Here is a 20,753-nt window from a genome sequence, read left to right as displayed (position 1 = left end):
TGTCGCGGGAAGCCTTGGCCGGACTTCTGATAGGAGTTCTGAGGCAGTTGAGGGGGTGGAAGGAGAGTCAGGCACCCTGCAGGCCACTGTGTACCCATCTAGGAACAGCTTGACCATGCTCCTCATCGCCTTCCTGGAGCCCAGGGCTGACCCCTTGTCCCTCCTCCCAACCAGAGCAGTCTGCTACATCTACCCCACCCCCAACTCCACCCTGCTCAAGGATGTTTGGCAAGAAGGGACCTTCTGGGGACTGAATCCTCTGTCTCTGACTTTGCTGGCTCCCAGCTCTGAGCCCCTTGCAAAATGAATGTCCCAGTGCAGTCTTTCTGCCTCAACCTCCCAAATGCTGAGATGACTGACATTGACCACCAGGCAGTTTCATTACCTAAAAGAGACTGATTAAATCATCTGCCATTTCTATTAAAGTACACAACAAGAGGACAGAAAAGAGCCTGCAATCTAAAGCACATTCTATTTCCCCATGATGCTCCTCTGCTCACAGGTCAGCCTCAGTTGCCTCTGAGCTGCTCCCTGGAGCTTTACTTTGGGAGATGCAATGGGTTCTGCCTGTAGTTTTCCCTTGACAGACTCCTCCTCATACATCAAAACCCTCCCCAACAGTTCCCTCCTCTGGGAACCCTGCCTGGGTCTCTTCGTCCGATGAGTTCAGTTGGGCTGGTTCGGGTTAGCTAAAAGCAACGGCAAAAAAAAAAAAAAAAAGTGTGGCCCCTCTTACTTTCGTGCAGACATTTCGGGCAATCCACCTTTTGGCCCAGCTCCAGCGGTGGAAAGTTTTCGCTAGGAGGAAGCCACTTGTTTTGGAAAGTTCTGGGGGCACCTCCCCCCGCCTGCCCGCCGGGTGCCTAAGTTCCTTATCACTTTGCCTGCCCAGGGGGAGGCCGCTCTGACCTGGCCATCCAGTCTCCTCCTCCAGGCAGGGCCATGCAGGCCAGTAGGATTAGGAGCAGGCAGGACAACCAATATTGCAGCTCTGGGACCCCCCCCACCTCCCCGCCCAGACATGCCCCACCTCCCTGGCGGTGGCTGTCGCCCATTGGCTGCATCCTGCTACAAGGGTGCGCAGCGAGGAAATGCGCATGGCGCTCGCGCCAGAGACTGCACCCTGCTACCTGGGTTTACAGCACCTAGAACCCCGGTCTTAAGCCACGCCCAACAGGGGCGTGGCCGGGCGTGGCCTCAGCGCTTTTCTTCGCTGCCCCGGGCCTAGGGCCCACGCTGTCGGCTGCCGCAGTCTGACCCAACTCTTAGTCGGTAAGTGCGAGCCTGTCCTGGGCCGTAGGCTTGGCTCCCGGGCAGCGATCCCGCGCTCACTGACTCTGGCCCGCAGCTCGCCGCGATGGAGCCTGCCGCCGAGATCCTGGTGGACAGCCCGGACGTGATCTTCGGCCCCGAAGCCATCGAGGCGCGCTACGAGTACCGGACAACGCGCGTCAGCCGCGAGGGCGGCGTGCTGCGGGTGCGCGCAGGGCGCGGGCGGCGGCAGACACTGGGAGCCCGACGTCCCGCGACTCACTCCCTACTCATCCTTAGGTGCGGCCCACGGCTACGCGTTTCACCTTCCGCACAGCCCGGCAGGTGCCCCGGCTTGGGGTCATGTTAGTCGGCTGGGGCGGGAACAACGGCTCCACGCTCACTGCGGCTGTTCTGGCCAACCGGCTACGCCTGACCTGGCCCACGCGCACTGGTCGCAAGGTAGGGGGCGTGGCTGCCAGGAGGACACGGAGGGACGAGCAGATCTGGGCGGGGGGCGCTTGGAGTGGGGCGCGTGACCTGAGGGGCTAGCGAGTCTCAGTGAGTGGGACACCTCCGCCCATCAACACCCTCCTCTGCTTACCGCACCCCCTTCACACACAGGAGGCAAACTATTATGGCTCGTTGACCCAGGCGGGCACCGTGAACTTGGGTCTGGATGGGGACGGCCGGGAGGTGTTTGTGCCCTTCAGTGCGCTGCTACCCATGGTGGCACCCAACGACCTGGTGTTTGACGGTGGGCAAAGCCTCGGGATGGGATGGGGGTAAGTATGGGTGGGCCCAGGGTCCAGGATGGGTCTGGTGTTAAGGGTCCCCGCAACCCAGGCTGGGATATCTCGTCGCTGAACCTGGCGGAGGCGATGCGGCGCGCGCAGGTCCTGGACTGCGGTCTGCAGGAGCAGCTGTGGCCCCACATGGAGAGCCTGCGTCCACGGCCCTCAGTCTACATTCCTGAGTTCATCGCTGCCAACCAGACAGCACGTGCGGACAACCTCATCCCTGGCACACGCGCCCAACAGGTGGGGACCTCAACCCGCTCCTAGCCCTTACTGTCACCTGTTAACCGGCCACATGGTCTCTCCCTTTGGCAAAACCTACACTTCCTGCCCAAGCCTCTGACAGCTTAGACAACCTCCACCTACTCTTCCTCCTTCCTTTCCCAGTTGGAGCAGATCCGAAAGGATATTAGAGACTTCCGATCCAGTGCGGGATTGGACAAGGTCATCGTGCTGTGGACCGCCAATACAGAGCGCTTCTGTGAAGTGGTCCCGGGTCGCAATGACACAGCTGAAAACTTGCTGCGTACTATCCAGGTATGCACACACCCAAGATTCCCGGGGATCAATGCCAGTCCGGAGAAATCCTTGGCCAACTCTTTCTCTGCCCTCAGCTTGGCCTGGAGGTTTCACCATCCACACTTTTTGCTGTGGCCAGCATCCTGGAGGGCTGCGCCTTCCTCAACGGGTCCCCACAGAACACACTGGTACCCGGAGCCCTGGAGCTGGCTTCGCAGCGCCATGTGTTCGTAGGTGGCGATGACTTCAAGTCAGGGCAGACTAAGGTCAAATCTGTTCTGGTCGACTTCCTCATTGGCTCTGGCCTCAAGGTACATTTCGGGCTTCATGCGATGCCGGGAGGAAGGAGGCCAGGGTGAGGGTACCGCAGAGTGCCCACCATTTCTCTAACTACACAGACCATGTCCATCGTGAGCTATAACCACTTGGGCAACAACGATGGGCAGAACCTGTCTGCACCACTGCAGTTCCGCTCCAAGGAAGTGACAAAGAGCAGTGTGGTGGATGACATGGTTCAGAGCAACCGTGTGCTCTACGCGCCTGGAGAGGAGCCAGATCACTGTGTGCGTGGGGTTGCAGGCGGGCACCCAGGGCAGGGGCTTGGTGCCGTGTGGGGCTGTGTGACTTTTTAAATCTCCACAGGTGGTGATCAAATATGTACCCTATGTTGGCGACAGCAAGCGTGCCCTGGATGAGTACACCTCAGAGCTGATGCTGGGTGGGACAAACACTTTGGTGCTCCATAACACCTGCGAGGTGTGGTGGGTTGGGCCGGACGTGGTGGGTGGGTGGGTGGGTGGGTGGGATAGGCGTTGGTCCTTCAGGCCCTCATCACATCGTGCACCATCCCCCATTCAGGACTCGCTGCTGGCCGCACCCATCATGCTGGACCTAGTGCTGCTCACAGAGCTGTGTCAGCGTGTGAGCTTCTGCACAGACTCGGACCCAGAGCCTCAGGGCTTCCACCCAGTGCTGTCGGTGCTCAGCTTCCTCTTTAAGGCACCACTTGTGCCCCCTGGCAGCCCTGTGGTGAATGCCCTCTTCCGCCAGCGCAGCTGTATTGAGAATATTTTCAGGTGCGCCTGGTGGTGGGTGGGACTCAGGGATGGCAAAGACAGTCTTGAGTTGACCCTGATGAGCCTACACTGTCCCCTTCAGGGCTTGCGTGGGGCTCCCACCCCAGAACCACATGCTGTTAGAGCACAAGATGGAGCGCCCTTTCCCAGGCATCAAGCCAGAAGAGGTGAAGGCCACCAGCCCACTGCCTTGCAAGAAAGAGTCCACACCGGCCACCAATGGCTGCACCGGTGATGCCAATGGGCACACACAGGCACCAACACCAGAGCTGTCCACCGCTTAAACCAAGTGCCCAGACCCTCCTACCCCAATGCCTCCAACCACTGTACTTCAGACCTTGCCAAAGACAATAAAGGGTCCCCCACCAAGCAAGCCTCCCTTGTGTGCTTTTTCCAGGAGTGTCACTATTTAGTCTTGGCTGACCAGGAATTTGCCATGTAGATGAGGCTAGGCTGGCCTCAAACTTCACGCCTTGCATTCCATGGAACGGTGGGCTCCCAGCTCCATCCTCACCCATCCCAACTAAGCAGAGACTTAGGCCATAGTCACAGGTCAAGTAAAGGACACCAGTAGTACCAAAGACAAAACTGAATGGCATTTATTGGCAGAACCCCTGCCCTTACCCCCCAGCCCTGTGATAGCTCACAGGTTTGAAGGCCTGCACTTCTCTGAGGTCCTTTGAGTTTGTGTGTGTGTATATATGTGTGTTTAGAAAAGTCCTTCGTGGGGGTCCTGCCGGCCGGCCGGGCTAGCCAGGAGTCCGGATGGCAGGGGTGCTGCCGCGACCCGAGACCTCACCAGCAGGACCCGGGGCTATCACACGCTCATAGTCATGCCGGGGGAGTACTGCGGAGAGAGGGTGGCGCGCGGAGCGCGGCTCAGCTCCGGCCGAGGCTGGGGCCCGCCCTCCCGGGGACAAGGGGAACCCGGGGAGGATGGGAAGGAGGGGAAGGTGCCGCGGCCGCCCCCCCACCTGGCCCGCCGCGGTCACGGTCTTGCTCTGGCCCCGCGGCCGCCCCGCCGGGGTCTGCCCGCCAGGCCCCTCCGGCCCGCCGCGGCCGCGGGTGGGGAGTCGACGCAGGCGCTTACGCTTTCGCTCGGGAACGGGTGCAGGAAGGTCCCGGCAGCCGCCATCTCGCCGTCGTCGCGCGGGGTCCCCGGGGCGTTGTTCAGGCCGCCCACGGCGCCGGGGGAGTTCTGGGGGCGGCGCTGGTCAGCGCGTAGGTCCCCACCCCGACCCAGGCCATCTGCCCCCGCCCACCTAGTGTGCACGACCTCACCTTCGGCAGCCCGTCCATATCGCCCGAGCCTGCAGGGAGAGACACTTGGCTCAGGGGCTGGATACCCCAGAGACTTTCGTTCCTGTAACCTGGGGGCGATGGAAGGTGTAGGGGCTACACCCAGGGGCCACCCGCGAGTTTGGGGACAGGGGTCCCTCAGAGTCGCCCCTCCTCGTAGCACTAGCTGGTGTAGGCGCCAGCAACCCGGTAACCTAATAGGCCCTTGTCCCGGCGCCTGGGGGTCACGGTGCCGACCGATGAAACCGGTAGGTGGCGCCCAGCCACTCACCCAGGGATCCGTTCACGTGGTGCGGCTCCATCGTGCTCATTGAGGCCATTGGGCCCTCCGGGCTGGGGCCGAGCGGGAACTGCGGGCACAGGGCAGCGTGGGGCTCGGGCCGGCCGCCCCCCGCGAGGTCCCCATCGGGTGAGGCGCACCGGCCCCCACTCACGTTAGCCCTGCCAGCGCCCGGCCCGATGGGATTCATGATGGTGTACATGTTCTCGCTGGAGTTGGTGGAGTCTGGGGGGAACAGCAGGAGCTGCGTGGGTGGGTGTGTGGAATGGAGACTCGGACTCACCCCAACCGGCAGGCTCCTTACCTCCAGGGCTGGGCATGATGGGTGTTCCGGGGGCGCCACCTCCTCCTGTCGGTCCCTGCATGGAGACAGGAAAACTGTGAGACTGGGTTTCTTCAGGCCAGTAGCCTGCAGGTCCCACCACACAGCAGCAGACTCACCGAGTAGCTGCCAGGAGATGAGGAAGAGTACGGGATCTGGGAACAGGCAGGGACAGCTGTGAGCAGTCAGTGGCAGGCACCTGGCCCCAGCCATCCTTCCCCAACTCACCCTGCCTGCCACTCACCGAGTTACCGCTGGGACTGGCCCACGGGCCACGCACTCCCGGACCCCTGAAAGAGATGGCGGCCCTGCAGCAGACCAAGCACCGTGGGGCCTGGTAACCCCTTCATTTCCCAGAGCTCAGTGACTCTTTTGGCCTCAGTTATTCCTCCAAATACTTAGTGGAATAAACGAGGCTTTCCCTGAACACATAAACCAGCAGAGGGGACTGGCTGGGTGACCACAAGTCTTCAGGAACCCTAGCAGCTTACATGTTCATGGATGGCAGGATCTGGCTGGTGGCAAGGGAATTGGGTGGGGGACGCATGCCAGTTCCAAAGCCCTGTTGAGGCAAAGGGTTAGTCAGAGAGAACCCAGGTATGGCCTTTCTGTCCCCCCAATAGGCTGGGCCACCCCTTACCTGGGGCCCAACACTGGCCATTCCCCTCGGAGGGGTCACCCTCTGCATCGGACCTCCCAGGCTGGGGTGCCCTGGGAAGAGACACAAAGAAGAGGGCTCAAGCCTGGGCATTCCCTGGTCTGACAGCATACCCAATGGGGAGTATGGGAGGAGTGGAGTTCTGTGCAACAGTAGCTGGCGTGTATCTGTTACTCACCCTGTGCACGTGGGGAGGGGTCCATGGCACCAGGGATGAGGTGCTGGGAGCCAGGGAGGCCCACAGGAGGCTGTGGGGCAGGCACAGTACTGAGTTGGGAGACATCCCCATCGAGCAACTGCTCCCCCCACCCCCGGCCCTCTCTCACCTGGCCCGGCATCCTCAGGATTGGGCGGGCACCCCCTGGGAACCTTGGTGATATGAAGGGCTGGAAGAGGTGGATGGGAATAAATAACCTTCATCTCATCCTTGCCCTAAGGAAACCCTGTTCTTACTATCCCTGTGGGGAGAGTGGGGGGCTAGGGCCTCCAACCTTGCTAGTCCCCTGCTGCAGATCCAGACTGCAAACCACAGCCAGCTGGCACAGCTACGACAGAAGGGAGCAGGTCAAGGTGTCAGTTTACATGAACCCTGCTACCTAGCTGTGGGATCCACCACTGGGGGCTACACATCTTGTCCAGGAGGGTGGGTGGGAAAAGCTATGAAGCTTGACCTGGGAGGGGTACAGGGGCACAGCCTGTGCAGGGGATGGTATGAAGGGTCACTAATACTCAGGAGCACAGACCCATGCCTGTCCTTGGCTGGGACAAGGTACACACATGCTCACACCCAGTGTGGTGACGACAGCCCTTCCACTGAATTCGAGCCTGCAGCATACCCCGACCTCAGCTGTGGGGACAAGGGAAGCCGCAGGCACCCATACCTGAAAGAAGCCTGGTGCCACAGGACCTGCTGCCATTGCATCGTTAGGGGCCAAGGTACCCATCACAGGGCTGGGAGCTGCTGCTGCTGCACTCTGCAAAAACAGGACACCAAGGGTGGGACAAGAGCCACAGCAGGGGGACTGCTGCCATGTGGTCAGGCTGGGATGTCAATCTGGACCAGAGAAAGGGGGGGCTGAAGGAGGGACAGCAATAGCCACACCCCAGACTTCTGTGGCTCCACCTTATCTTCAAGTGGCCTATGTTCTGGTGGCAGGATGACCACCCTCTGTTGACCCACACTCCAAATATATGCAGTCAATCCTTGCCCTAAGGGCCCCTTCCCTCCATCACCTGCAGTGTAGATCCTCACCTGCCCCTACAGTAGGAATGAGCAGTACTCTGGATAGGGTCTCCAGCCCTCAACCGCCTTAGAAGGTCAAGGGTCAGGCTTGACAGGCACTGTGTGTGTGTGTGTGTGTGTGTGTGTGTGTGTGTGTGTGTGTGTGTGTGTGTGGCAAGAGGGGTGGTGCTTACAGGCCACTTCCGCTGCCTGCTCCTATTCTACCACAGTGCAGGAAGTGGGTGCAGAGGGCTAACCTCAAGAAGGGGACAGGGTCCTTTCTGCAGACCCCCTCCTCTCACTGTCTTCCCAGGTGGAAGACATATGTCCCCGGCACTGTGCTGGCTAGCACAGGAATACTGGGGGGCTCCTGGCTTGATCTCTGAAACAGAGACATCTCCATAGCTCAGAGCCAGGTCCCTGGTGACCTCTTTCTCCCATTCTCTGAGGTTGGTGCAAGCCAGACTCCAGTTAAGACTCTGGTCTAGCTCCAGGAATAAATGACAGTGAAGACGCACTGGCAAGGACCTCCCCAAAAATCACTGTAATCTCCGATGATTTAGGGGATGTCAGAGCCAAAGCCTCCGACGCCTGCCTGTCCGGTCCCCAATCCCTAATGCAAGGCTCCTCCGGTGCAAAATAGCCTGGCACTGCGGGAGGGCAGCATGAGCAGTAACTCTCCCCGCCCCCGCCCCGTCAATCATCCCACGGAGGCACTGGCGCCCGCCCGCGTTACCATGACGACAGGCAAGGCCCGCTAGCGTTTCCAGGAGACGCCAAGGTCGGGGCGAGCTGTGGGGCGCCTAAGACCAGCTAGCTCTGGCCCCGCCCTCCCGACGCCCATGCTACCATGGCAACCGGCGCCTAGGGACTGCGGGGTCCAGGCAAAGACTAGTGGCTGCCTGGAGCCCACTGTGCCAAAGGGAAACTGAGGCCCGAAATTGGCCAGGCATTAAACCTACATGCCACACACCAGAGGTAGAGGAAAGAGCTTCCTGAGTTCTAGGCCAACTTGCTTTACATAGGAGTTCCAGGCTAACCAGGACTAGTTAGGGAGAGAGACTCTGTCTCAAATAAACAACAAAAAAAAAATCCAGGGGGTTAGAGAGATGGCTCTGTGGCTAAGAGCCTTGGCTGCTCTTCCAAAGGACCGGATTTGGTTCCCAGCACCCACGCACCCACGTGGCAGCTCACAGGCCCCAGGCATGCACATGGCACACAGACATACAAAGCAAAGCATTCATACACACAAAATAAAAATGATTTTAAACAATAGTCAAGAGGGGCGTGGTGGCACACAAGTTTAATCCGAGTTTCAGAGGCAGAAGAAGGTGGATCTCTGTAAATTCAAGACCAGCCTGGCCTACAGAGTAAGTCCTGGGGCAGAAATGGCCACACAGACCCAGTCTCAAAACATAGAAACAAGACATGTAAATAAATAAAATACCTAATTTTAAAAAAAACAAAACATAGAAACAAAAACAAAAGAAGTGGTCTAGACTCCAGAGCCCTAGAGACTCACATAGTCCTGGAAGACTTTGGCCTCACTGGAGTGTTCACAGGCCTCCCTGCGGTCTGGCGCTGCGCAGTACAGGTCCCAGAAGACGCTGTGGGCATCGGAGGGAACACAATGATTCCACATGCCCCCACAGGTCCCTCCTGCCCTCCCTCTGCTCCCACGCAGGCACATACCACCACCAGGAGTGCAGGAAGCCAGGAGGCTCGCCCAAGGTGATGTTCTTTTCCCAGCGGATCTATGGGAAAGAGGCAGAGTGAGGAGCGGGCACGCAGGAGGGATCCACCCACAAGCTGGACAGCACAGGACAGTGTGGGGAGGCCTAGGGGAGGGGACAGATGCTGACTCACCTCAGACAGGAAGGTCTGTGCTGACTTCTGTGCCCCCACATGCAGTAGATACTCATATACATACAGCGCAAGCCTACAGGCAGGGTGGTAAATAGGTCAGACTGTTCAGCACATGAGCACCAGGAGCCTGGCCCGACATGAGGCTGTGGTCAGGTTCCCCAGGCAATCCTCCATCTAATTCACAAAGCTTCATCCACTGCCCCATACTAGATCCTCAGCTCCGCCAATCACAAAAAACAGCATCTTCAATTCATTGATCCATCAGTGGCAACCAGCTCCTATGCATCCATCAACACTCCACTTTACGTCCTCCCAAGGGCCTCATCTTCTTCCTTGGTATCCAGTGGTAGCCCTGACTCCCTTCCTGTAGACTACTCACAGATAAGGAACTATCAGATCTGGTATGGCCAGGGAAGGGACACCGTTTCTGCCCCTGCACAGAGCCAGCAGGGCATGGGTCTTCTCTAGTGCTGGCTTGCTGTAGGCATAAGGCTTGTTTGTATCACAACGCATATATTTTACTTGAGGTTCCTTCTGTGGGGAATGTTCTCCCTGCCAAGGTTAATGACTCCATGGTAATCAAAAACAGCAGGACTCCAGGAAGCTAGAATGTGTCTGGTGTTCCTCAAGAAAATGGTAACACTGTGACCTTCAGGACAACCTTTAAGGCTGTGGGGAAAATTTCTGAAAACATGAGTTCAAGAATCTATAAATCAATGTAAGAACTGTTCATTACTCAACTATGCAAAATAAAAGATGCAATATGCACTGTATGAGGGGCTTCATGGACCTGAGAGAACAGAGGCAGCTACACTAATAATGAGCCAGCCCTGTCAGAACGATATTAAGGATAAAGAGATTTAGGGAGTGTGATCTCAGTCAGGGCAAGATCCCACCCAGGTAAGCTTATTGTTTGTATTTGCAGTTGGACTATTAATCTGGAGTGAACTACAATCCAGAAGTGGAGGGCACACTTGTGATCCAGATCTTGATGCTGGAAGACAGACTTTTGATCTGGATCTTGAGGAATAGTGGCCATGGAAAACTTACGTCCAGGAAGGGTGGTACACACCTTTAATCCCAGGAGACAAAGGCAAGTATTTTGAGCTCAAGGCCAGCCTGGAACAGATCAAATTTTAGGTGAAGAAAAACTTAGGTCCAGGTGAGGTGGTGCACACCTTTAATCCTAGTATTCAGGACCCAAGAGCCATGCAGACCTCTGAGCTCAAGGTCAATCTACAGAGTAAATTTCAGGACAGCCAAGCTTAGGGCTTGGAAAACAGAAAGCTGGTGATAATATAATAAAACAACAGAGCCATGCTCCAGATCCAACAAGCACCAGAACTCAGCAGGTCTGGCCATGTGGCTCTGGCTTTAGAGTCAAGGGCTAAGGTCATATAATGCTGATTCGTGGGATAATCGAAAGGGAACCTGGGGTAAATAACTGAATTGATAGGCAATTCCTAAGGAAAAGGCTTATGCAGAATAAAACATTGGGCCTTGGTCCGGGAGCAGCTGAGTAGAACAGAACTGTCATTTTGTATCAATCTAGGACTCCAGGGCCCTCTGAAGAGAGGCTGGTCCCTGGCAAGTAATCTGCCTCTAGGGAGTGGGGAGACAGCAGGCAGGGTCTACTATGCCACATACCCACTATGGGGCCACTGCCCTAACATCAATGTCTCACCAGAACCTACAGCTTTCTGGGAACCCCTTGCTCCATGGGTTAACATGGTGTGCTAAGCCATCCTACCCAGCCAGCCTCCTTCCACAACAGCTACCCATCCCCAGGATCACATAGTCACTGGACACTGGTCTCTCTCTAGCTCACATGTACGTCCTCTGGGTCCCCCACTGTCCCACCAGTCCCCACAGGGATAGGAGGATAAAGGAATATGTTAGAAGCTGGAGAAGCAGACCTGGAGGGCTCCAGGGCCTCCCCCAGCTGTCCTTGCCCCACCCTCCCTGCCTCTGACTCAGGCCCAGCTCTCCTGCTGGCTTCTCCTCCCCTCCCTCACATCCCAGCATGCCTCCTGTCTGCTCCAGGTCCTTGTCTTTCTGTCCCAGGACAGAGGTGGGAATGAATGCAGGTACCTTGTACCCCCTTGAAATTATTCCTATATCCCTTCATCCATCCATCCATTGGTCTGTCGTCCTTGTGCAGTGGCATATGGGCCATCCTCCCAGGGAACATGTTCTCACTGAGACACACCAAGGACAGAGCAAACCAAGGGCTGAGATTGCACACAGAATCGGGGTGGACTGGTCCAAAATGAGGGCTACGCTTGCACGTGAGCTGTGACAGCTACTGGGCAGGCATCACACTACCACCCTGTCACCCCACAGTGGCCATCCCTCATCCCCAGATCCTGACTTGCACCAAGCTGTTAGCAAGTGCCAAGCCATCAGTGCAGGATGGCGGCGTGGCCCGGGAGGCACTGTGGTCAGAGGCCAGAGGCCCAGGGCCTCCAGCCTTCCCCAGCCCCTCCTCCTGGCCTCTCAGCCACCTGCTCCCTGGCAGCTCCCCCACATCCAAAAGAAACTGAGGGATTGGGCATCGCAGAGCCAGCAGGCTTCCAACAGCACTCCAACACGGGCTGGGGCTATGGGGAGTCCCCTGTGGACCCAGTCACAGGGAGGTCTAGAGGGAAACTAGAGGGAGACACCAAGGCCAGGTCTCAAGCATACTGTCCCCTCTCCCCTCATATCTCAGATCTGCAACACCTGGCATAGCCGCTTACTCCAGGCCCTGTAATCTCAGAACTCCCACTCCTCCCTTGGCTACCTCCTGCCTCCTGCCCCAGGGCCTTTGCCTGGCCTCCCCTGACTCCAGTGTCGCCAAGACCCTACTCATCCTATTGTCTTCTGATTGCACTGGGGTTGTGGGGGAAGGAAGCTCAGACAAAGATCTGAGACCCCACCCATTCATTCCCCGTCCTGGGTCAGCCCAGAGACCCAGGTTCCCCGTAGCAGAAAGCAAGTGGACAGAGGGACCATGAGAAGCCAGGGCACGCTCAGTGCCCTTCCTGCTACAAGGGCTGAGTAGCTTGGAGTACAGGCTAGGGCTGTGCAGCACACACAGCTTGTTAGCTGGCTCCTGCGGCTCATGACATCACCGCCACAGCCACCATAATTATGGGGAAATTATTGTAAAGGCCACCCCAGCAAGTACCCCTCAGACAGGCTGCTGGCAGCCAACAGTCACCCTCCAGTCACCCTCTAACCTGTCACCAGGTCCTACCCCAGTCTTCTAGTGACCCTGTCTCCCACAGTCCTTCCTCCCCAGGTGTGGGGTACCAGGAGAAGGAAGCTCGTGTGCCATTCTGAAAGCTGTTCAGAGAAGCCACCTCGAGGCTAGCAGAAGCACATGCCCATGGCCGACACTCACACACCCCGACTTACACAATGTCCACTCAAGCCCTAGTCCTACCCTCACCACCCAAATGCAGGGGCTCCACTGCCAAGTAGGCACCCAGCAGGTCAGACATCGCCTGCTCCTGCTGCTGGTGGCCCAGGCCTAGACACACAGGGCAGAGGACAGGGGACAAGGGGGCCAGGAAAGTGGAGGCCACAAGCAGGTGAGGCCTGGATATATCGCTCTTACCCTACTTCTCAGAAGACAAAAGCAAGGCCAGGCCAGTCAGAAACTGAGACACTGGAGCGGAAAGCTCTGACTCCAGAAAGGCATGAGAAAGATGGGGCAGCCCCACTTGAGCAATGTGACCCAGGCCTCATCTACCAAGATTGGTTTGCTCAGACCTCCAGCCCACCGCAGCTCCCGGACTCTGGCCTCAGCTATTCCTGGCCTGGTTGGCCTCCTTCCAGTTCTGTGAGCTGTGCCGTCCAGGTACATGGTTTCTTAGACAAAGGCTTACTAAGTATTGGACTTGGATGGGAGATCCTCCTGCCTCAGCTCTCCAGTATACCTTTTTCAAAAGCATAAGAAGCCTCCCTGTGGTCCACACTCGGTCTCAGGACTTCTGCCAATCCATGGCCTAGATGTGCTCCCTGCCTGCTCCTACCACAGGGCCTTTGCACATACTGAGCCCACCCCACCCCACCTCTTCACTCTCCCCTTTGCTCCCTCACAGCCTACCTTGAGGCTCCTGCCTGTTTCACTGGTGCTTGACTAGATCCCTACTTCCTGAATGAGAGCTTCCTCTCACACAGGCCTCAAGTCATCATACCCACACCCAATCCCCAACATAGCACAGGACCGCTGACTATGTAAACCATTCCCCAGGCTGGGGACTCACCAGGTGTCAGGGAACCAGCAGCCCCTGCTTCCCACATGGGCAGCAGCCCGATGCCAGGATAGGTCACTTTATCTACTGAGCACAAATGAGTCCTAACTGCAGGCCCTCAGGGCCAGCCTCACATGGCAGCCCAGTGACCAGACTTCTCTGTGCCAGGTGGTTTGTCCCATACCCAAGGCTGCACTGCTCAGCCTCTATGTAAGCTGCCTCCCAGGCCTTCCTGCAATCCTGTGCCTCTCATACGCACAGCTCAAAGGTGAGTGCTGGAGTCCCAGCACACTTCAAATGCCCCCCTTCACCTACTTCTCCACATGGGCACCCAGGAAAGGATGGCCAGCCCAGGTATGTGCTCTCTGGAAGCTAGGGCACAGCCTGCCCACCTGAGCTACTCATCCAGTACCTTCAATGTAGGGCAGTGAGAGCCAGAACCACTCAGGCTCACCTGGGAGTTCTAGTGGTGGCCCGGGACGGCCATGGTCAGGCACCAGCCCATTAGTCCACGCCTCTCCTCTGGGATTTGTTCCTCTGGGATTTGTACCGGCACCTTTGCTCACAAGCGACAATAGAGTCCAGCTTGTGTCACACACATCCACGCAAACCTCACGACCTTCAGAACCCCAACTCACAACATGGCATTAGGGTCTGACCCAACCTCCTCAAATTCATAGCCACAATGAACCCACGTGTCCTGTTTAAAATCTCCAGGCTGTATATGTGGAGCTCTGCGGCCCTAAGACTGCAGCGCTCCACGAGCCCCAAGGTCTCACAGCCTACCCCAAAAGCTCACACCTGTCAGGTTTGCATGACCCCAGAACTCCTGAGGCCTTGCAACCCTCAGATGCTGTGCCTGCCCTGAGCATCCTGTGACGGCTCAAGTCCTAACTACTTCTGCTCTCAGATACACCACTGACTCCTTAGAGTGAGCTCCTGATCCCGCACCCGACCAACTGCCACGTGACTCCAACAACTCCTTGGCTCTAGTTTGACCCCTTAATTTCCTGTCCCCTCAGGTATCCTGAGACCTCAAGTCCCCTTGGATCTCTCGAACCTCATGCCCATGCCCTCAATCTCACATGAACCCAAAGCCCCTGGAACTCGAGTACCCTAATATATTCTGTCCTTTGTGTATTCCATGACCCCAAAGGACCCTCAGGTCTCGCACGCCCACAGTCACACACCCTTCTGGTCTCGCGTGACCCCATGAGCCCCTTGATCTCGTGTGTCCCCCCGAAATCCCGCACCATTTTGATCCCCAGTAACTCCACGAGCCCTCCGGATCTCCTGTGTCCCCCTGAAATCCCGCACCCTTCTGGTCTCGCGTGACCCCACGGCCCCTGGTCCCGCGTGGCCCCCGCACGGCGCACTCACTTCTCGCGCGCCTGGCCGTCCGAGGGCGCGCAGCCCTTGCTCGCCTTGCCGTACATGCTCCGCACCTGTCAGGCGCGCGTGGCCATCGCTGCCCGCGCCCCGATCCCCGCGGCCATGTCCGCGCGGGAGCTACGGCCGCGGGTGGGTTCTCGCCGCGCTGCCCTCCGCGGGCTGTTCCGGGAAGCGCGCCTCCGCCACAGCGCGCCACCGCCGCTCTTAAAGCGGCAACGGCGGGCGCGCGGGTGGGCCCCGTGCTGGGAGCGCGCACGCGCAGAGCCCGTGGGGGCGGCACTGCCCACCAATAGGCTGCCACCGATAAGCACAGGCTACAGTATCTCCCGCAGAGACACTCAAGCCGGGGAGGCGCTCCTGCAGTTGCTATTCCTGCAATTGGGAAGCTGAGGCCGGAGGATGACCGCGAGTTCCATACCTACCTCGACTGCAGAGCGAGACTCCCAGCTGTACAGATATGGGGGGCGAGGGGGCGCTGTGTGTATCTCCGTTTCGACTCAGGATCTGCACTAATCTCCTGGGTTCACAGAACATGCGCCCATGACATTCTGTTCCCTGGACACGCGAGCCAATATATAGCGTTTCCGGCTGTGAGGGGCCCAAGTCTTTTTGTCTTGAGAGGGTTTCATGTAGGCCAGGCTAGTCTCGAACACATTAAACATAGGATGACCTTGAAATTCTAATCTTTCTATATCGGCCTCCCCGGTGTTTGCATGACAGACTTGTGCCACTTAGCCTGGTTTATGTGCTGTGCGTCCAACGCAGTTTTTTGTGCGTGCCAGTGCTGGGAAGACTTAACCCCAGACCAAGCACGTTTTGTTTTTCTGAAGTAGTGCCTAAGAGGCACACGGCAGGCAGAGGCAGGAGGATCTCTGTGAGTTCTAGGCAGCCTGGTCTACAGAGCAAGTTCCAGTACAGTAAAAGATACAGTGAGACCCTGTCTCAAAAGTCGGGACGAAACAAAACAGTCCAGGCTGACCCCTCCAGCTCTCTACTTCACTAAGGCTCTCCTTGAACAGGTGGTCCTCCTGCCCCCAACTCTGGGTGCACGCTGGGCTGAGAGCAAGCTTTTACCCCCATGCACACACGGGCCCCGTGAAAGCACTAGTGGTCGTGGCGCATGGGCGTCGGGAGGCAGCCAGGCTATTACTCCCTTTCGCTGCACGTGTCCCTGGTTGGGCACGACAGTTTAAAGACAAGCTGGAGATTGCGCCCAGGTGGGTCCTCAGCCCGGGGTGGCATGGTCATGGTCTCGGGTTTCCTGTGGGAGTGTGAGCGTGACAGCCTGCAGGTCACAGCGGCCCTAAGTCCCGCGTGGTGTCCCGGGTGCAGGCAGATCCCCTAGCCCGGGCCTCCCCGCCCCCACCCTAGCCGGCGGGCGGGAAGCCGAGCCGCCGAGGTTCCAGGCGCTCAGGAAAGGCAGCCGGGGCGCGCCCCGCCTCCTCCCCCAGGGCCCGGCTGGGCGGACGCCGGCCTTTCCCATTTCCTGCTTGGCCGGCTGCCCCCTCCCCCAGCTTCCTCTCCCCACCGCGGGGCTGGCGACTGCAGGGTGCCTGGAAGGCCGTCGGGGCCCCTGGGCCACCGAGCACAGCACCTTTTTGCAGGCCCTGCTCTCTGCGGTGCGGGTGCAGCCGGGAGGCACAGCACGCAGCACCGAGGTTCCTTCCATCCTCAATTGTGTCCCACCCAGGATGTACGGTTTCCCCTCTCTCAGCCATACAGTTTTGATTCAATGTCTTCACCCACCCCTTGGAAATATTTATTGAGCGCCTGCTGTCTACCGGGGTCTGGGGACCCAGTGGAGACACTTCGCCACGACTCCTGGAGAAAAGAATCCGCTAGGGAAAGCAGGAGACAGGAGCCGGATAGAGGGAGGGAGGATCGGCGACGGCGAAGGCGGCAGGAGTCCCGCAGGAGGGTGGAGGCGGACGGAGGGAGGAGGAAAGAACGAGGCGGGGGCGCCCGCAGCCCTTGAAGGCTGCTTAGGGTAGGCTCTGCGGGCGGGAGCAACTGCACCGTCGTCATGGCAACCGAGGCGCTCCCAAACACCGCTAGGAAAGTCGGGGGAGTTGAGCTTCACAGGACACACACACCCAGTTTGGGTATAGACAGCGGCCCGCCCACATCGGGGAGAGAAAGAGGGCTGGCACTGAAGGACTGGAAGGAGTGAGAGAGCCTTTAGACCAGTCATAGCCAGTGCAAGGGCCCTGGGGCACAAATGCGGTTAAGGTGCTGGCGACAGCAGCGCGCGGGTGGGAAAGATTTATTTCAGGAATCACTATGAGTGTCTGGTGTTGGGCTCAGAAAACTGTTCCCTTGGGTGTGTGAGATGGCTCAGCAGGTGAAGGCGCTTGGCACCAAGCTTGATGACCTAAGTTCAACCCGCGGGAGATACTGGAAACTGTTGACTACTCTTGTGACTTCCACACGCACAATGGTACGTGTGTTCCCACGCATAAACACAAACAGTAAGTATATCGCAAATAAAGTGGTCGGGTCACAGACTTGGACTAACGGGGATGGATGGAAGGCATTTGAGGGGGCCCTCACCTGCTCCCCTTTCTCTCGGGTGCAGTAGGGACCAGATTGCCAGTTTCCCTAAGCGGCTTGCCAGGCTCTGCAAACTGGATCCCTTCTTCCCAAAGCACGCAGAGACCTCCATTCCAGGCGAACAGAAAAAAACCCAGAAGGCTTAAACTTCTTCCCTAGAAGATCCTGCCCCTGTCCACCAGTGGAGCCGGTTCTGTTGCGCCCCCGTGTGGCCAGTACCGGGACTGCAGGGCTGCCTCCCCTCACTCCTCCCCTTCGCCCTCCAACCCTTCCCTTCCCCTTATTTCCTCCATATCTTCTCCCTCCTCAATTTCCTCCTCTTCCTCACCCTTCTCCTCTACTCTGTCCTCCATGCCTTTGATGCCCTCTCTAGATTTTCCCAAACGCCCCGTTTGTCACTATTATTGACACAGGTGCTCCTGACCCCCGCGCCCCGGGCACCCGCGGGTAAGCGCGAACCGCTGGAGACCCTGCAATACGCTCCTCCCTCCCGTTCCGTCCGGAGCCACGGCCCCGCCCCAGCTGTGCTTTGGAGCCGGCACAGCTGGAGCACGGCTGTACTCGGAGACTGTTTCCTCTCCGCAGCTGTAATTATGGGTAATTTTCTAAGTGCAACACAAAAATTAAAACCCAAACAACACCGGGAAGGGAGCAGCTGGTGCACGCGGCAAGCCCGGGGGCGTGGACCTGCGGTGGATGGGGGAAGGAGTCCTGAGGGCGACCTGTGCCTCAGGCTCTCGGGGTGCAGAGTTCCCAAAATAGAGTTACTGGGGACAGAAGCCCGAGTTTGGACGCTGATTGTTCTGTGCCGCGGTACCAACGCAGCCGCTGCCCTCTCGAAGCCACGCGGGAGGAAGGAAAGGAAGGAGAGACGTTCGCCCTCACTAGACTGCTCCCGCCGCTTGAGAACTTCTAAGCCGCATCAATCCTGAGACAGGATACACTACTGGTATGTGCAGGTCCCCCGCAAGACCGAGAGCGGTCGTCCAGCAGTACCGCGTTCCATCCGACCTCGGATCCTCAACTCAGCGCCAAGCACAGGGCTGAATTCATCTTTTGCTGAGTCCTTCCACCCGGCGTTGGTACATCTGCAGTGAATAGAGCAGTGTCAGAGTGACAAAGCAACAAGCCTGAGGATGCACAACAGGGACCAAACACCGGTGCCTCATTTGGGGGGAGCTAGTAAAGCACGCTCCTCTCACAGACTCTCACGTCATGAAGAGAACTCAATAAGTATTTGCTGAGCAGATAAACCTGCACCCCATTCTCTCCTGACCCCTCGTGGGGCCTGGGTTTCCTGCCCCTTAAAACAGCTATGAACTGTAGTTCCAGCTGTGGCCACGTGATGGCAGTAGCGAACGATTCGGGGTCCTGGTGACACTGGGCCAGGCACATGCTCCCATGTGACCCTTCAAAAGGACATTACATATTTATGTGATGGATTATATCACGACAGAGGGACTCGCCATCTATTGCCTCAGCCTCCGAGGTCCGGGATCACTGGCCTGTGACACCAACCTGACTTAATTAGCTGTTTTGTTCGGGGGAGGAGGGGTAGGAGCACTGGCTGCTCTTCCAGAGGACTCTGGTTCAATTCCCAGCACCCATATGGCAGCTCACAACTGTTATTAGTCCCAAACATTGGAGGAGAAAAACTGCGACCCAATTAATTGTGGCCACAATAATTAAAGCAGGCATAGGGGTTGGGGATTTAGCTCAGTGGTAGAGCGCAAGGCCCTGGGTTCGGTCCCCAGCTCCGAAAAAAAGAAAAAAAAAAAAATTAAAGCACGCATTTTTATTCATGTACATAGGCTGCCTCCCCATAAGGCAGGGTTCGAGAAGACAGAATTGAATCTGAGGAAGACAAGGTTTTGGTTTTTTCTTTTCCCCTTTTTTTTTGTCGGAGCTGGGGACCGAACCCAGGGCCTTGCACTTGCTAGGCAAGCGCTCTACCACTGAGCTAAATCCCCAACCCAAGACAAGGTTTTTATAGCCCAGGAGTAGGGAGTTTCCAAATGGGGGAGTTGGCGGATAAAATAAGTGGGGTGCATGGGTGAACATAGGGGTAAGGAGTTAGTCCTACAGGCTCCTGAACAAAAACACGTGCTAGTGACAAGATAGTCACACATGTCCGGAACCTGAGACAAATGGAGGACTGCAAGGTGCTTGTAACTTTTTAAAGCAAAAACATGGTTACCATTCCTGGAGCAGGCAGTGCAGAGTGGATTGTAGTTAAGGTTACAAGTTACTGTTGTACCCAGATTGTAAACACCCCAGAGACCACCAGGAGTCACAACCCGATGGCATGAGGGTCTTTATTCAAGTTGGAACTGGGCCACCAACCTTCCTGATGGAACAGGAAGGAGAGTTCACCCCAGGTCTAAGTGAAGGGGGTTTGTAAAGAAAAACACCGCAAACGGGAGCCCCCAACCTCGGCATTACATGAGAGGGTAAAGGAGTGTTGGTCTTTCAGCTATGGCTTTACAGCATCTGGTTAAACCACAAGGAGGGAGACTACATCAAAAAGGAGCACCTGACCTGGGAAAGACTTAGGTTTCCTGAGCCCACTCTGGTTATCAGCCAGCAGCAGCTGCTCTGTCTATTTGCCACTGCCAGGGACATTTCGCAATTTTTTTCCTCAGACCTCAAGGGAGGGGGCCATGCCTCTCTAAGGGCTAGTTAACTTAGAATGGGATTTTAAGAACAAAATGGAGTTTATTCTGCTCTCTCTGTCTCTTCATTCCCCCCACTACTAGTTGCCTTGGAGGCCAATCTTGGGTTCCTTGAGGTTCAGACTGCTAATTTGTTGATAGTGAGATCTCATTACTATTAGCTGAATAGCCCCCAGTCTCTGTCTTATATATTGTAAAAGCTTGTTTATGATACACGGTCTAAAGGTAAGGAGAAGTAAAAGAGTAACTAATGGTCCCACGAGGGTAGAAATAAAAGTTGTTAACCAGGGGGAGGAATCAAACAGTGAGTGGCACCAACTTTTATAATTTCCTCGTATTCTCTGGCATCTATCTATACATTCCCTAACTTTAGCTAGCGATTCAGCCAGAGAATGTCCGCTGTGCTCCAGGTGGGAAGCAGACCTTTCTAGGCACTGGATGTCTTTATCTATAGGGAGGAGATCCCGGGAGCCAAGCCCGCTTACACACCCTCTGTCTGAGGAGTGTTTCAGGAATGTCAAGCCCACTTACACCCTCTGGGACACCTCGCCAGTTGTCTGTTCTTATCACTTTTACAGCTTCTGCCTCCAGCCATCTGTTCTTATCAG

General features: G+C 57.1%; 2 protein-coding genes across 9 annotated transcripts; one reads left to right on the top strand and one right to left on the bottom strand.

The window, feature by feature from the left end:
* The first annotated feature begins 1,018 nt into the window (after positions 1 to 1,018).
* Positions 1,019 to 4,016, top strand: Isyna1 (inositol-3-phosphate synthase 1). 2 transcript variants are annotated; one of them, NM_001013880.2, is made up of 11 exons: positions 1,180 to 1,272; positions 1,349 to 1,477; positions 1,552 to 1,713; positions 1,876 to 2,008; positions 2,098 to 2,291; positions 2,436 to 2,585; positions 2,663 to 2,878; positions 2,966 to 3,130; positions 3,210 to 3,323; positions 3,426 to 3,643; positions 3,726 to 4,016. In NM_001013880.2, the coding sequence occupies exons 2-11, from the start codon at positions 1,358 to 1,360 to the stop codon at positions 3,925 to 3,927; spliced, it is 1,674 nt and encodes a 557-aa protein (NP_001013902.2). In that variant the 5' UTR covers positions 1,180 to 1,272; positions 1,349 to 1,357; the 3' UTR covers positions 3,928 to 4,016. The 2 variants fall into 2 exon arrangements, with proteins under 2 accessions (XP_063131231.1, NP_001013902.2); XM_063275161.1 differs by having other exon boundaries at positions 1,019 to 1,272; positions 3,426 to 4,012.
* A 201-nt stretch (positions 4,017 to 4,217) lies between these two features.
* Ssbp4 (single stranded DNA binding protein 4) lies at positions 4,218 to 15,128 on the bottom strand. 7 transcript variants are annotated; one of them, NM_001014236.2, is made up of 17 exons: positions 14,912 to 15,117; positions 9,291 to 9,363; positions 9,117 to 9,178; positions 8,947 to 9,031; positions 7,084 to 7,176; positions 6,529 to 6,588; positions 6,381 to 6,450; positions 6,185 to 6,255; positions 6,036 to 6,106; positions 5,789 to 5,834; positions 5,664 to 5,699; positions 5,527 to 5,581; positions 5,377 to 5,447; positions 5,214 to 5,292; positions 4,925 to 4,953; positions 4,734 to 4,841; positions 4,218 to 4,490 (listed from the first exon to the last, which is right to left on the bottom strand). In NM_001014236.2, the coding sequence occupies exons 1-17, from the start codon at positions 14,965 to 14,967 to the stop codon at positions 4,461 to 4,463; spliced, it is 1,095 nt and encodes a 364-aa protein (NP_001014258.2). In that variant the 5' UTR covers positions 14,968 to 15,117; the 3' UTR covers positions 4,218 to 4,460. The 7 variants fall into 7 exon arrangements, 6 of the variants coding, with proteins under 6 accessions (NP_001014258.2, XP_063131659.1, XP_038950642.1 ...); XM_063275589.1 differs by lacking the exon at positions 14,912 to 15,117 and adding an exon at positions 14,785 to 14,835; XM_039094714.2 differs by having other exon boundaries at positions 5,214 to 5,447; positions 14,912 to 15,126.
* Between the last annotated feature and the right edge of the window lie 5,625 nt (positions 15,129 to 20,753).

Source organism: Rattus norvegicus, chromosome 16 (genome assembly GCF_036323735.1).
Source record: "Rattus norvegicus strain BN/NHsdMcwi chromosome 16, GRCr8, whole genome shotgun sequence".
Classification (NCBI taxonomy): Eukaryota; Metazoa; Chordata; class Mammalia; order Rodentia; family Muridae; genus Rattus; species Rattus norvegicus.
Note: the sequence above shows the minus strand (reverse complement) of the source record. Positions and strands in the feature narration are given on the sequence as shown.

What these genes read in the sequence shown, in the direction of transcription:
- Isyna1 (XM_063275161.1), top strand. Translation starts at nt 1,358, where the DNA reads ATGGAGCCTGCCGCCGAGATCCTGGTGGACAGCCCGGACGTGATCTTC. An exon ending in CCACGCGCACTGGTCGCAAG is followed by an intron (nt 1,714 to 1,875) that starts GTAGGGGGCGTG and finishes CTTCACACACAG; the next exon opens with GAGGCAAACTATTATGGCTC. An exon ending in CTGGCACACGCGCCCAACAG is followed by an intron (nt 2,292 to 2,435) that starts GTGGGGACCTCA and finishes TTCCTTTCCCAG; the next exon opens with TTGGAGCAGATCCGAAAGGA.
- Ssbp4 (XM_039094713.2), bottom strand. Translation starts at nt 14,967, where the DNA reads ATGTACGGCAAGGCGAGCAAGGGCTGCGCGCCCTCGGACGGCCAGGCG. An exon ending in TCCTGAGGATGCCGGGCCAG is followed by an intron (nt 6,451 to 6,528) that starts GTGAGAGAGGGC and finishes CCTGCCCCACAG; the next exon opens with CCTCCTGTGGGCCTCCCTGG. An exon ending in CCACGTGAACGGATCCCTGG is followed by an intron (nt 4,954 to 5,213) that starts GTGAGTGGCTGG and finishes CTCTCCCTGCAG; the next exon opens with GCTCGGGCGATATGGACGGG.